Source organism: Carcharhinus amblyrhynchos, chromosome 9 (assembly GCF_965287045.1).
Source record: "Carcharhinus amblyrhynchos chromosome 9, sCarAmb.v2.hapA, whole genome shotgun sequence".
NCBI lineage: Eukaryota > Metazoa > Chordata > Chondrichthyes > Carcharhiniformes > Carcharhinidae > Carcharhinus > Carcharhinus amblyrhynchos.
The window spans coordinates 55,181,592-55,195,050 of record NC_137332.1 but is presented as its reverse complement, the minus strand read 5'-3'; the positions used below and the strand labels follow the sequence as shown (position 1 = coordinate 55,195,050).

Below are 13,459 nucleotides of genomic sequence, written 5' to 3'. Positions count from 1 at the left end.
TACCCCCAACTCCATGTCCCTCGACCTTCTGCAGTAACCTCTTGTGAGGTACTTTGTCAAACGCCTTCTGAAAATCCAGAAAGACCACATCCACCGGCTCTCCTCTATCCACTGCCCTAGACACATCCTCGTAGAACTCCAGTAAATTTGTCAGACACGACTTCCCTTTAACGAAACCATGCTGCATCTGCTCTATCAAGCAATTCCCTTCAACATGCCTCGCAATTTCCTCCTTAATGACGGATTCTAACATTTTACCTACCACAGACGTTAAACTAACCGGCCTATAATTCCCCGCCTTTTGCCTGGCACCCTTCTTAAACAACGGTGTAACATTAGCCGTTTTCCAATCTTCCGGCACTTCCCCGGAATCCAGCGACGTCTGGAAAATAACCACCAAGGCATCCACTATCACCTCCGCCATTTCTTTCAGAACCCTCGGATGCATTCCAGCCGGTCCTGGGGACTTGTCCACAATCAGCCCCTCCAATCCACCTTTACATCTTGAAAGTAAATGGACCTTCACAACTTGCTGCATCTTTCATTGGACCACCCAGCTGGGTGATTGTAAACTGCACTATTCCAATTATTTGCCTGTCAGGTTACCTGGTGCTGCATAAAAATTTCCTGATATGAATGTAGATATTATTAATACTGAATAATTATTGTAATGAAGCAAACTCTAATTGGTTTGCACTAAATTTGAAATATTCTGTCAGACTGATTTATTTTTGTATTTATGTATATTTTTTCTTCCCTCTTAGGCAAGCAGAGGCCCTAAAGGCTGACATGACAGGTAAGATTGACTTTTTATTTCTGAATCAAGTACCATTTCTACAAAACTGATTCAGTGCCTTAACTTTTAGGATTATGAATAACACCAAGATCCAATGACTGTTAACTGTCACAATGGTAACCAAAATGTTAAGTGTATATCAAGTTAGTATTAAAATAGAAAATATTTTATTCTGGATAATCTAGGCAGGTTAGTTTTAATAGACTGAACTGCAGCATAAAATGTAATGCTATTTGATCTAGGATAATTCAAGAGGTACCTTTTAGGATTTTCTTTTGCCCCTAGGCAATATATCTTCCCCTCTCTTTCTTCTCCATATATTGATCAGTTTTAAAAAAAAAAATTTCTACTGTCATTTCCAAACTTGCCTTTTACTATTTGTGCCTTCCTATTATGCCTACAGGTTTAAAAGTTTTTGAAAATGACCTTTTCAATACCTTTTTTAGTATTTCTCACCAGTTATGTATCTTCATAATATCAGCCTACTGGCACCTTCTTCAAAGTGAAATATCAAAATTTCTTTAGTCTTTCTCGTAACTCTAGCTTTTGACACTAGGGATCAGCTTCATGCATTGCAACCAGCATTAAAACATCTTGCTTATGCCTTTATCGTGGCCACAGTGTTTAAGATGCATTGTGAAAGCTCTTACTCTATTACACCCAGGACAAAACACCAATAGAATGTGCTAGGGGAACAGACAGGTGTTTCTGCAGCTGTAGATGTGTCCCAGAATGGTGTTGCCTCCCTGGACACAGACTGATGTCACTGAACAGCTGCAGAACATCCTAAAGGGAGAGAGGATAAGTCAGAGGTTGTGATACACATTGGTACCACCAGTATAGGTAGAATGAAGGATAAGATTGTGAATGAAGAATTCAGGGAGCTAGGTAGCAGATTACAAAGCAGGACACTCACAGTTGTATTCTCTGGATTATTCCTGGTGCCATGGGTAATGGGTACAGAAATGGGAGAATAAGGCAGATGACTGCATGGCTTAAGAGTTGGTACAGGAGGAAAGGTTTTAGATTCCTGAGTCATTGGGACTATTTTTGGGAAAGTTGGGACATATACAAGGTATTGGCAAGTTGGATCCAAAACTAGCTTAGTGGTAAGAGACAGAGGATGGTGGTGATGAACTATGAAGAGGCTGAATAGACTGGGCTTGTACTCGTTGGAGTTTAGAAGGATGAGGAGGGATCTTATGGAGACGTATAACATGATGAAGGGGATGGATAGGGTAGAGGTAGAGAGGTTTTTCCCACTCAAAGGACAGCAGGACTAGAGGGCACAGCCTCAAGATAAGTTGGTGGGGGGTGGGGGTGCAGTTTAGAACGGAGTTGAGGAGGAACTTCTTCACTCAAAGGGTAGTGAATGTCTGGAATTCTCTGCCCGTTGAAGTGGTGGCGGCTACCTCGCTAAATATATTCAAGACGCGGGTAGATAGGTTTTTGGTAGGCAAGGGGATTAAGGGTTATGAGGAGAAAGCGGGAAAGTGGAACTGAGCCACTTCAGATCAGCCATGATCTTATTGAATGGTGGGGCAGGCTCGAAGGGCTAGATGGCCTATTCCTGCTCCTATTTCTTATGTGGTAGAATACTATTTGTGTAACTGGAAGCCCTGTATCATATAGTGTAGCATAGGGATTAAGTTTTACCTTGGAATTATGAATTTTTTTTACAGTACTGAGTGGGGCAATAATAAATCCATACTTTTTTGTAATTACCTCCAGCTAACATCGGGTGAATTTTTAATAAATTATGTAAAACTGCAAACATTGCTATTGAATTATACCTATAGCTGATTATTCACATTGATTTTCTTTCAACTTTCTCCATTCCTTTGCCATATCTAGTCTTCTTTTCTCCTCTATTATATATTATTATGACCTGGTTTTGTCACCAAGATCTAATTGTGAGCTAGTTGATTTCCATGAAATTCAGCTCATGACAAAGGGATTCTAAATGAGTCTGGAATAATAAGTTCTCATTGGATGAGGCGGTGATCTTATTAGTTAGCATGGTCATCTCAAAAGACAGACATGAACATACTATTGGATACTCATTGTGGCTTCATTAAATCTATACGTACTATTTAATCACATTTAGAACAACATCAGTGCTGCCTTCATTTTCTACCCAGTAAGCATAGTCTTGCCACTGGTTGGATAGCTTTAATTTGTATGTGATCTGGTGTTAGTTAGCAGATGTCCCTTTTTTTTTAGAATGTTTCAGTTTGAAAAAGGGTTCTGCATGTTAAAACTTTTTTTTCCTAACATTACTGCTATAATGTTAGGAGGGAAAGCAGGCTTTTGACTGGAAAGGCATGCATCTCCTCAGATTAAAATGCAATTACATTCTGTGTCTGCGGACAGATTCAAAGCTGGGTCCAGCTGAAGTCTGGACTTCCAGACAAGCGCTACAGGACCTCTACCAGAAGATGTTAGTCACAGATTTGGAGTATGCACTGGATAAGAAGGTGGAGCAGGATCTGTAAGTATGCAATAAGTTTCAGCATTGTCACTCAAATGTATTTCTGTCACATTTCCAGTTTTACCTTTGGTTGACCATAGTTGCTTTAGGATATAAATCAGGCTACTCACCTGTAAAAGGAGGAAACAGAAAAAAAATATTGTGGGCAGGGGCTAAAATTTCATGTTTATTTTGGCTTGGTTGCTATTTGATATTTGCAGCTTATCTGTTGATATTTTATATATTGATTTGTGCTGTGGTATTAGTCACTTCAGAAAAACTGCATTGAATATGACGGTATTCTGGAAACTAGACTTTGACAGTTTTCTGATTCTTGAAATGGGCATTGTGTTGAAGTGTTAAAGCAAAATTACAGTGGGCCAAATCAAGATTGTTAGTATCAAAATTTGTCTTAATATTTGTGAAATGATCTTGTGAAGGACAGGTCAAAGTTAGCACTAATGTACATTAATCTGCCTCTTACTACATTTTACCCAGGCAAATATTAAATTTGTTTCACTTGCATAAACAATGACAGTCTGGGGAATCTGTTTATTATTAGCATGCAAAAGAAAATTCCTGTTACTAGTTGACCACCTATAGAAAATGTGCACAGCAAATTGAAAAATATAGTTATTCTTTTATATCTTTGTGTTGCCCTTCCTCTTTGAATCTCCTTTCTCTCCCTTTCACATGCACTTGTCCCTCGTCTTCTGCATCTGTTTTTTTTTATTTTGCAGTGGGAGACATAATATGGTTGGCAAAGAAGCTGCCATTGGCTGCAGGTTGATTTTGGCGATAGAGGTGTGGGAAATTGCAGTCGTGATGACTTGTGCTCTACCCTCTTCCTGTCAGTGCTCCCGTACCATCCATTTTTCCATTAGCTTTGAAGTGATCAGTTTTGTCATTGAAATATCAAGCCTGCTTCTGAGATAAGAACTGCCAGTTCAGTCTGGTGCAGAGGAACCAATATTACCAAAACAGATTGTCCAAACATTTATCTTATCAACCAAGGAAGTTAAGAATTGCATTAAACTGAAAGAAAAAAACACGCCATGGCAAAGATTACTGGTAAACCAGAGAATTCAAAGTGTCAGAAATCAACAAAAGATGACAAATAATAATTTAGAGGAGATATGTTCAGGGTAAACTAACAAGAAGTATAAAAATTGACCTAGGGCTTTTTTAAAGAGGAAGAAAGAGGCCAAAGTGAACACTGGTAAATGAGACTGGTAAAATAATGAGGAACTCGGAAATGGCAAAGGAGTTAATGCCTCAGTCTTCAAAGGACCAAAAATGGAGGGTGAGGGGGGCGGGGTACGCATGTGTGAGAGATGGTGCAGGAACTATATATCACTGGATAAAGAAGTACTAGAGAAGCTAATGGGTTTAAAGGCCAGTAAATATCCTGGACCTGATGGGTTGCATAGGATGTTAAAGGAAGTAGCTACAGAAATAATGGATACAAAAGAATCTTAAATTCTGGAAAAGTCCCAGAGAATTGGAAAACTTGATGTAACACCCTTTATTCAAAAAGGGAGGGAGACAAAAAAGAAAACAGTTAACTAAAGACCGGTTAGTTTAACATCTGTCATTGGGAAAACGTTAAGAGTCTAATCTAAAAGACATAATAAAAGAGCATTTAGAAATGCTTAGTATAATCAAGCAGGATCAACATGGCTTCATGATGCGGATGTCATGCCTGACAAATTTCTTAGAATTGTTTGAGGTGGTGACATGCAATATGGGGAACTAGTTGATGTAACATACTTGGGTTTTCAAAAATGTTTGCTAAGGCTACTTTTAATAAGATAAACATCCATGGTGTTGGGATAAGAGGAACATTTTCAGAGTAGCAACCAACAACTAGTGGATTGCAACAGAGATCAGTCATGGAGCCATAATTATTTACTACATATATTAACGACTTAGATGAGGGAAGTGAAAGTCTTGTTGCCAAGTTTGCTGATGACACCAAAAATTAGTGGGAAGACGAGTGGTAAGTATGAATCAGAGTCTATGGAGGAATATAGACAGTTACAGTAAGTGTGCAAAAACTTGGCAGATGGAATATAATGTAGGGAAATGTGAAGTTATACACTTTGGTAGGAAGAATAAAGGAACAGGATATTATTTAAATGGAGAAAACTGCAGAACAGGGATTGGGATCCCTGTGCATAAATCACACAAAACTAGCAAGGAAGTTCAGCAAGTAATAGGGAAGGCAAATGTAATGTTAGTTTGCATTTCCAAGGGAATGTAGTATAAAAATAGGAAAGTCTTGTTAAAACTGTACAAGCCACCAGTTAGACAACACCTGAGGTATTGTGAACAATTTTGATCCTCTTATTCGAAGGAACGATATACTGACATTGGAGGCAGCCCAGAGAAGGTTTACAAGGTTGATCCCACATATGGAGAGGTTGAATGTATTGGGACTGTACTCATTGTAGCTTGAAAGCAGAAGAGGCAAGCTTATTGAGACACATGACTCTCAGGGTTTGATAGGATCAATGCTGAAAGATTGTTTCCCTTGTGGGAGAGTTTAGGATAAGAGGGCATAACCTTAAAGTAAGGGTCACCTATTTAAGACTGAGATGAGGTGGAATTTCTTCTGAGAAGTGAGGCTCAGTCACTAAGTTTGTTCGAGGCTGAGATAGAATAAATTTTTAATCAGTAAGGGAATCAGGAGTTATGGAGATATGATGGGCAAGTGGATTTGAGGATTATCGTATCACAGGGAATTGCCTTTGAAAAAGGCATGCCTAATATCAAAAGATTATTCTTAATGGATTATTCTTCTGGGAAAATACAATTTTATTTTTAATTCGTAGATTTAAATTTCATCGGCTTCTAATATTTGTAAGCACTGTAGTAAATGTTTTCATGCCCTGGGCATATAGTTTTTTCATATCACTTGCCATATAGTTTGAGCAAAAACAGTGTTAACAGAGGTCTGGCTGACCTAATTTAAATAATTATTGGGTTATAGTGCTGAATCAAACCTATTTTTATAAATAAAAAGGAAGAGGCTGGCTAGGGTGAACGTTGGACCCTTAGAGGATGAGAAGGGGGGCTTAGTGGTAGGGGATGGGGAAATGGCTGAGGTCTTGAATAACTTTTTTGTTTCGGCCTTCACAGAGGAGGATGTGAATAATTTGCCGGGTGTTAGCGATGGAAAGGTGGTAGGACTGGAGGGTCTCAATAACATTATTGTTACTAGAGAGGCGGTGCTCGACAGACTGGAGGGGCTGATTGTGGACAAGTCCCCAGGACCGGATGGAATGCATCCGAGGGTTCTGAAAGAAATGGCGGAGGTGATAGTGGATGCCTTGGTGGTTATTTTCCAGATGTCGCTGGATTCCGGGGAAGTGCCGGAAGATTGGAAAGCGGCTAATGTTACGCCGTTGTTCAAGAAGGGTGCCAGGCAAAAGGCGGGGAATTATAGGCCGGTTAGTTTAAACTCTGTTGTAGGTAAAATGCTTGAATCTGTCATCAAGGAGGAAATAGCGAGGCATCTTGAGGGGAATTGCTTGATAGAGCAGACGCAGCACGGTTTCGTTAAGGGGAAGTCGTGTCTGACAAATTTACTGGAGTTCTATGAGGATGTGGATAGAGGAGAGCCGGTGGATGTGGTCTTTCTTGATTTTCAGAAGGTGTTTGACAAGGTACCTCACAAGAGGTTATTGCAGAAGGTCAGGGGACATGGAGTTGGGGGTAGGGTGTTAGCGTGGATAGAGGACTGGTTGTCAAATAGGAGGCAGAGAGTGGGGGTCAATGGGTGCTATTCGGATTGGCGGTTGGTGACTAGTGGAGTGCCCCAGGGGTCAGTGCTGGGGCCTCAGCTATTTACCATTTATATAGATGATCTGGAGGAGGGAACGGAGTGTATGGTGTCGAAATTTGCTGATGACACCAAGATTGGTGGAACGGCAAATTGTGCGGAGAGTCTACAGAAGGATCTAGATAGGCTGGGCGAATGGGCCAGGAACTGGCAAATGGAATTTAATGTTGGCAAGTGCAAGGTGGTCCACTTTGGTAGGAATAATGGTAGGAAGGATTATTACTTGCGTGGAGAAAAACTGCAGCAGGTGACGGTGCAGAGGGACCTCGGGGTCCTTGTGCATGAGTCGCAAAAACCCAGCTTGCAGGTGCAGCAGGTGGTCAGGAAGGCGAATGGGATGCTGGCCTTCATAGCGAGGGGGATTGAATATAAAAGTAGGGAGGTCTTGCTGCAGCTATATAGGGCATTGGTGAGGCCGCAGCTGGAGTACTGTGTGCAGTTTTGGGCACCGTACTTACGCAAGGATATTTTGGCCTTGGAGGGAGTGCAGAGGAGGTTTACTAGACTGATGCCGGAGTTGAGGGGGTTGAGCTATGAGGAGAGGCTGAATAAACTAGGCTTGTACTCGTTAGAGTTTAGAAGAATGAGGGGATATCTCATTGAGACATATAAGATGATGAATGGGATGGATAGGATAGAGGTGGAGAGACTCTTCCTGCTCAAAGGACAGTAGGACTAGGGGGCACAGCCTCGAGATAAAGGGGGGGGGTGGTTTAGAACGGAGTTGAGGAAGAATTTCTTCACTCAAAGGGTGGTGAATCTCTGGAATTCTCTGCCCGTTGAAGTGGTGGAGGCTACCTCGCTAAATATTTTTAAGACGCGGGTTGATGGGTTTTTGATAAGAGAGGGGATTAAGGGTTATGGGGAGAGGGCGGGAATGTGGAACTGAGCCACGACAGATCAGCCATGATCTTATTGAATGGCGGGGCAGGCTCGAAGGGCTAGATGGCCTACTCCTGCTCCTATTTCTTATGTTCTATTGATCGTGCGTGGTTCTTACAATGCGTTTTAAAATCATGATTGATATCCTGTGAAAAATGATTTGTTTCTCTTCAGTACTAAATTAGGATCGACATTGAAGCTTTTCCTGTCAGGTTGGTATGATGGGGTGAGGAATAGATTATTAGTTTACACTATGTAGTTTGGGATCTTGAGGTTGATGCGAATGGGGAAAGCCCCTTACATTGGTCTAAAACAATCTACAGCCTCTCTACTAACAGCTCAGCAAATGTCTGCCCTCACCATGTGCTGACAGAAAAATAGTTCTTGTATAGGAAATTAGCTGAACTCTATTTTACTTTAGTTGAATTCTTGATTGACTGGTATTAGCTGCTTTCCACATTTTAAAATATGTAATATACAGATATCTATATAAAATAAATTTTTGAAGTATGTTCTGTATCCATGCAATATGAAAGAGCCAACTATGTTAAAATTCTCATTTCCTCAATGTTATGAAGGTTCTACAAATTATTGAAGGAAATTAAATTGTTTTCTTGCTGTACTTAAGTAATAGTTTTTTGTAGTTGATTCATTTTCATGGTTACTGTTTTGTTTACTGTAGCTGGAATCACGCCTTCAAAAATCAAATAACAACACTACAGGGTCAGGCCAAGAACCGAGCCAACCCTAATCGCAGTGAAGTCCAAGCAAACCTTTCACTCTTCCTAGAGGCAGCTAGTGGCTTCTACACACAGGTGAGTCCACAAGAAAAGATGGGGTTTCACTGGAAACTGAAATGATTAATCTGGTCTTTAGTAGACCAGTCAACTTAGTTGGCTGGTATAATATTAGTAACCTATATTTGGGCTGATGGCTTCTTGACATTTGGGAATAAATTTGAATGTGACTGTGGAACCCTGAAAAAACAATTTTAGCTTCTGAATTGAGTGTTCTCTTCAGGGAATTTTAAAATTTGGCTCCCTCCCTGTTTTTATGTGTGTGTGATCAGTGGTGTGGGAAAATGTTTTCTACCTGTAACTTCTCAGGAGCAGTGTGATAGAGGGACAAAGAAATCCAGCTGAGTTCTTCGTGGCAACAATAATAGTGACTTTGTTTATTAAAAAAAAACTTTCATAACTAGATTTCTACATCTTGGAAAAACTTCCAATTAATTTACTCTTTCAAGTGTGTTTTGGAAATTTAATGTTTTTCATTTCAGTTGCTGCAGGAGTTGTGCACAGTCTTCAATGTGGACCTTCCTTGCCGTGTTAAATCTTCACAGCTAGGAATCATCAGCAATAAGCAATGCAGCACCAGTGGAATTGTGAAGCCTCAACCCAGCTCTTGCTCTTATATCTGCCAGCACTGCCTTGTCCATCTTGGAGACATAGGTACATCATTTAAAGATTTAATAAAAATCATTTGGCCAAAGCTGGTTCAGTCAAATGATTTATTTGTTCAATACTGTTTGAATTCATGTATATTTCAAACACATTGTTTATCCGTGGTTCTGGATGTCCTTTCTGAAGCATCCATCTCATAGTTCTGGCTTTGGACCAACTATTAACATAAACTATGTGCAAGCAACATTACATATGAAAGCTCCATCTTCTTAAAGCTTATGTATAACTATTGGACAACTCAATATCTGCTCACAAGTTTCCCACATTTGTTTCTCTAATTTAGTTTTGGTTTAAATTCCTTTTAGCCACCAATAAGAATCCTTATAACTTACCCAAACCCTTATTTATTGTAACTGTACAGCCAAATCTTAAATACCATTTTTAGTGCAGAGTAATTTTATAGTGTATGAGGGGAAGTCAGTGCTATAAATACAGTAGAATATTTTAATATTTTTTACCTTGCAACTTCCTTCAGCACTGTTTTCTGAGCTGGGGGAGTGCAATCCAGGACAATAACCTATCTGGAGCTAGCTTTCAAATGTTTGTGTTGATGCTGCTAAAGTCCATGAAATTGTTCCTTTTGGGTAGTATGTTGACTGGTGGCCTATTCCAGGGTTGACCAATCTTGCAACAAAGGCTGACATCTGATCGTCAAAGCAGACAAGCTGGTTAAATGTTGTTGGGAGGAGAAAAAAATTAATTGCCTTCAGCACATGCTCATTTGTATTTGCGTGCCTAAAAGGAGGTATCATACTTAGTAAATATTGCAGATGGGGACATTCCCCACTTTCCCTGTTGTCTCTTCAGCCTTCCTTTTTAATATAGGGTCTGTTTTTCTTGCCAAAAAGATGGTGATACTAATAACGCTGCACATTATTTATGTGCAAGTAAATACATTACCTATCTAATGCTGTTGTCTCCACTTCACAAAGTACTTAATTGGCTGTAAAGTCTTTTGGATGCTCTGTTGCTGTGAAAGCCACTCTAAATGTGAGTCTTCAAAATGGTACACCAATTTCAGGCAAGGGGTAGATAGGCAGTTAAACTCAAATCTGAAAGTTGTTGTCCAGGTTTCTCTGCTCTATTGTTAGCTCTGCAGAAGCTGTATCCTGCTACGTGTCTCTCTTTTGCATTAAATGGCACAAAGGTTTTGTATTTGCAGGGCGCAATGAACTAAACTGGTCACAGAAAACTGTCTTCTCCTGTACTCTTTTGATATTATATGGTGTGAAGTCTTAGTCTTATTCTTTCTATCTTTCATTGTTGAAGTTCTGTAAAATACTAAAGTACTTCCTTTTATTTTTGCCCTTTTTCTTTCCCACTGTCCTGTGTTCCTGAATTGACATCAACTTTACCAGTCTAATTTATGTGTCCTTCTCAGTCTTTGCAGTGTGAATTTCACAATCCTTCAATCTGGTTAAGATGTACAGTTGCTAGTCGCCTTCACTCGGGTTTCAGCTGTCTGGTTTTCCTTGCTGCAACATTAGTGTAGTTTTCAGCAACTTAGATTTGCTAACAGCCAATGCTGTGAGGTGCTACCATCGCAAATTATGGCTTAGTGTGAAGTAAGAGTTGGGAAACTTGGAGCCAACAAGTTGATTAAAATGTGCTTCTTAACTGTAGTTTTGAATCCAAAACGGGATAAAGACCTCTGCCAAGTGAAACTAATTTAACTGGTTTCTGCAGTAATCTGCACGACAAAACACCCATTAGTCTGCACTAAGTTGATGTGCTCTGTCAGAGGCCACTGATGATTAATATGAGCAATGAAAGAAATCAAATTAGTTATTAATAGACTAGGATAATGCTCATGATGTTATAACAAACATAAGAAAATCTCATAGGGAGTGCAGAACTGGTCCATTTAGGCTGTTTACGCATGTGCAATGTCTTACACATCACAGCAAGAGTCTCTATGTCTTAGGTACCTTGTCTCCTGCCAAAGGTGAAAACAATAGCAGGCTCAGTACATAACGCTTTGCTTGATTAGGGATTACTTGATCCTGCATTCGGTGGCCAAAAGTGGGAAACATTACTTTCTTGTCTTGATTTCCCTTATCTTGGATTCCAAAAAATTGTGCATCATCAGCTTTGTTTTACAAAAATCAGTTTATATCCTACCCATCTTTTTGTGGTTACAGGCAGAACCAAATAGGGACAATTATTAACATATAGCTGCAAATTACCCATCATGATTATGTTAGGAGTAGATCGTGGGCTACTAAAATTAACTCCAAGACTGATCAGGTGTAAATACTAATTTCTGATTCTGTGATCTGTTTTACTCAACCAGCAAACTAATTATTTATCCATAATAGAGAAGCATATCCTCTTATTTATATTGAACGCTTCTGCAGTCGATTTGCTATGCATATGTATAAGACAGTCACACTTCTGATGGTGAATACATTCTTGACTGTTCGGTCATTATGTTGTGTGAAAAAAAAGTGAGCTGTTATTATGGGTAACATTTTTTAACGGATATTTGATTCTTAAAGATGTCTGTCTCTAATGTATCTGTGCTTTGGCCTGCAGCTCGATACAGAAATCAAACTAGCCAGGCTGAGTCCTATTACAGGCATGCAGCTCAACTTGTTCCTTCAAATGGTAAGATCTATTTTTTTTATCCATTGATCAGTAACTCATGTTCCGAAAAAGTATTGACATTATTAGTTGTATGTGCCTATGGTGTGATGTTGTTTACTTTCCATTTTAATTTGTAATCATCATCAGTCATGATAGGGTTAAACACATTGCTTATGATTTTGAGCTAGTTCAAATACCATAAAGGTGATATTTAAGTTTAAAAATCAAACATGTTTACCAGGAAGATATAAAAACATTGAGAATAAATAACACAAAATGCTGAAAAATCTCAGCAGGTCTGACAGCACCTGTGGAGAGAGAATGGAGCCAATGTTTTGAGCCTGGACAACTGAGATTTTCTAGCATTTTCTGTTTTTGTTTCAGATTCCAGCATTTGCAGTATTTTGCCTTTATCTTGAAAGTAAATTCATTTCTGTTAGAAAAATGTAATAAAACATGTTTAAATGGAATGTCCTAAAGACTGATGCATCATACAGTTTTATTATTAATATTGAGTGGCTTCACTAAATGGTTTGAAAATATGTTTTCACATGGCTTTTAATAGTCAAAACCTCTGTAACCTGAAGATTTGTTATGGAATCATGTGTTTTTACTTTCCACATGATGCCATTTCCACAAAATATTTTTTCGTATTTTGTGCATTTGAATTCATATTATTACTGAATAGTTTCCTTTTGAAAATGTATTTGGAAATGTTGAAACTAAACATTCTCAAACCACATGACATAATGGAACAGTTAGTGATCCAGCGAAGCTATAATCAAGCTATTTTTGATAAGAGAGGGGATTAAGGGTTATGGGGAGAGGGCGGGAAAGTGGAACTGAGCCACGACAGATCAGCCATGATCTTATTGAATGGCGGGGCAGGCTCGAAGGGCTAGATGGCCTACTCCTCCTATTTCTTATGTTCTTATGTTCTATTTCTTTGCTTTATTCTGTCATTTTTGGGTGTTAAGTTATGACTGCAAGTTATATTTTGAATTACCAAGACAGACATTTTTGATTGTGAATTTGTTGTTGCTCTTTCTGCCCATGACAACTCAAGCAACTGACTTTGGGTTTGGAAAGCTGCAGGAAAACATCAACAATTTGCAGCATGTATTTACCACCAATTTAAAGTGTTTCACTTTGAATTTACTTTACCCAGTGTGTCTATAAAAGGAGTAGCTCTTGACCTGAAGTTCTGGCTGGCTTCTTTATCCACTTGCTGATCAGAACCTCCTTTCAAGAGATAGCATCCAAATTTGTTTTGCAGAAATTAGATTTCATAATAAATCCATGCAACTTTGATATATAACATATCACTTTTGCAAACAGTTTTAGTAGGGACAGAGCCAACAAGACAACTGTTTTGTATGGGAACTAAGCTCATCAGTGGATAGTTGAATGTATCGTAC

The 13,459-nt window shown here is 39.2% G+C and overlaps 1 protein-coding gene across 3 annotated transcripts in view; it reads left to right on the top strand.

Moving 5' to 3' along the window:
* The window catches only part of smg7 (SMG7 nonsense mediated mRNA decay factor), a 137,989-nt gene that overhangs the window by 52,730 nt on the left and 71,800 nt on the right, over positions 1-13,459 (top strand). For all 3 annotated transcript variants that reach the window (XM_080195709.1, XM_080195708.1, XM_080195710.1), the window contains exons 2-6: positions 765-796; positions 3,170-3,287; positions 8,675-8,807; positions 9,272-9,443; positions 11,991-12,062. In XM_080195709.1, coding sequence (XP_080051835.1) covers positions 765-796; positions 3,170-3,287; positions 8,675-8,807; positions 9,272-9,443; positions 11,991-12,062 — 527 coding nt within the window. The remainder of the gene's footprint in view (positions 1-764; positions 797-3,169; positions 3,288-8,674; positions 8,808-9,271; positions 9,444-11,990; positions 12,063-13,459) is intronic.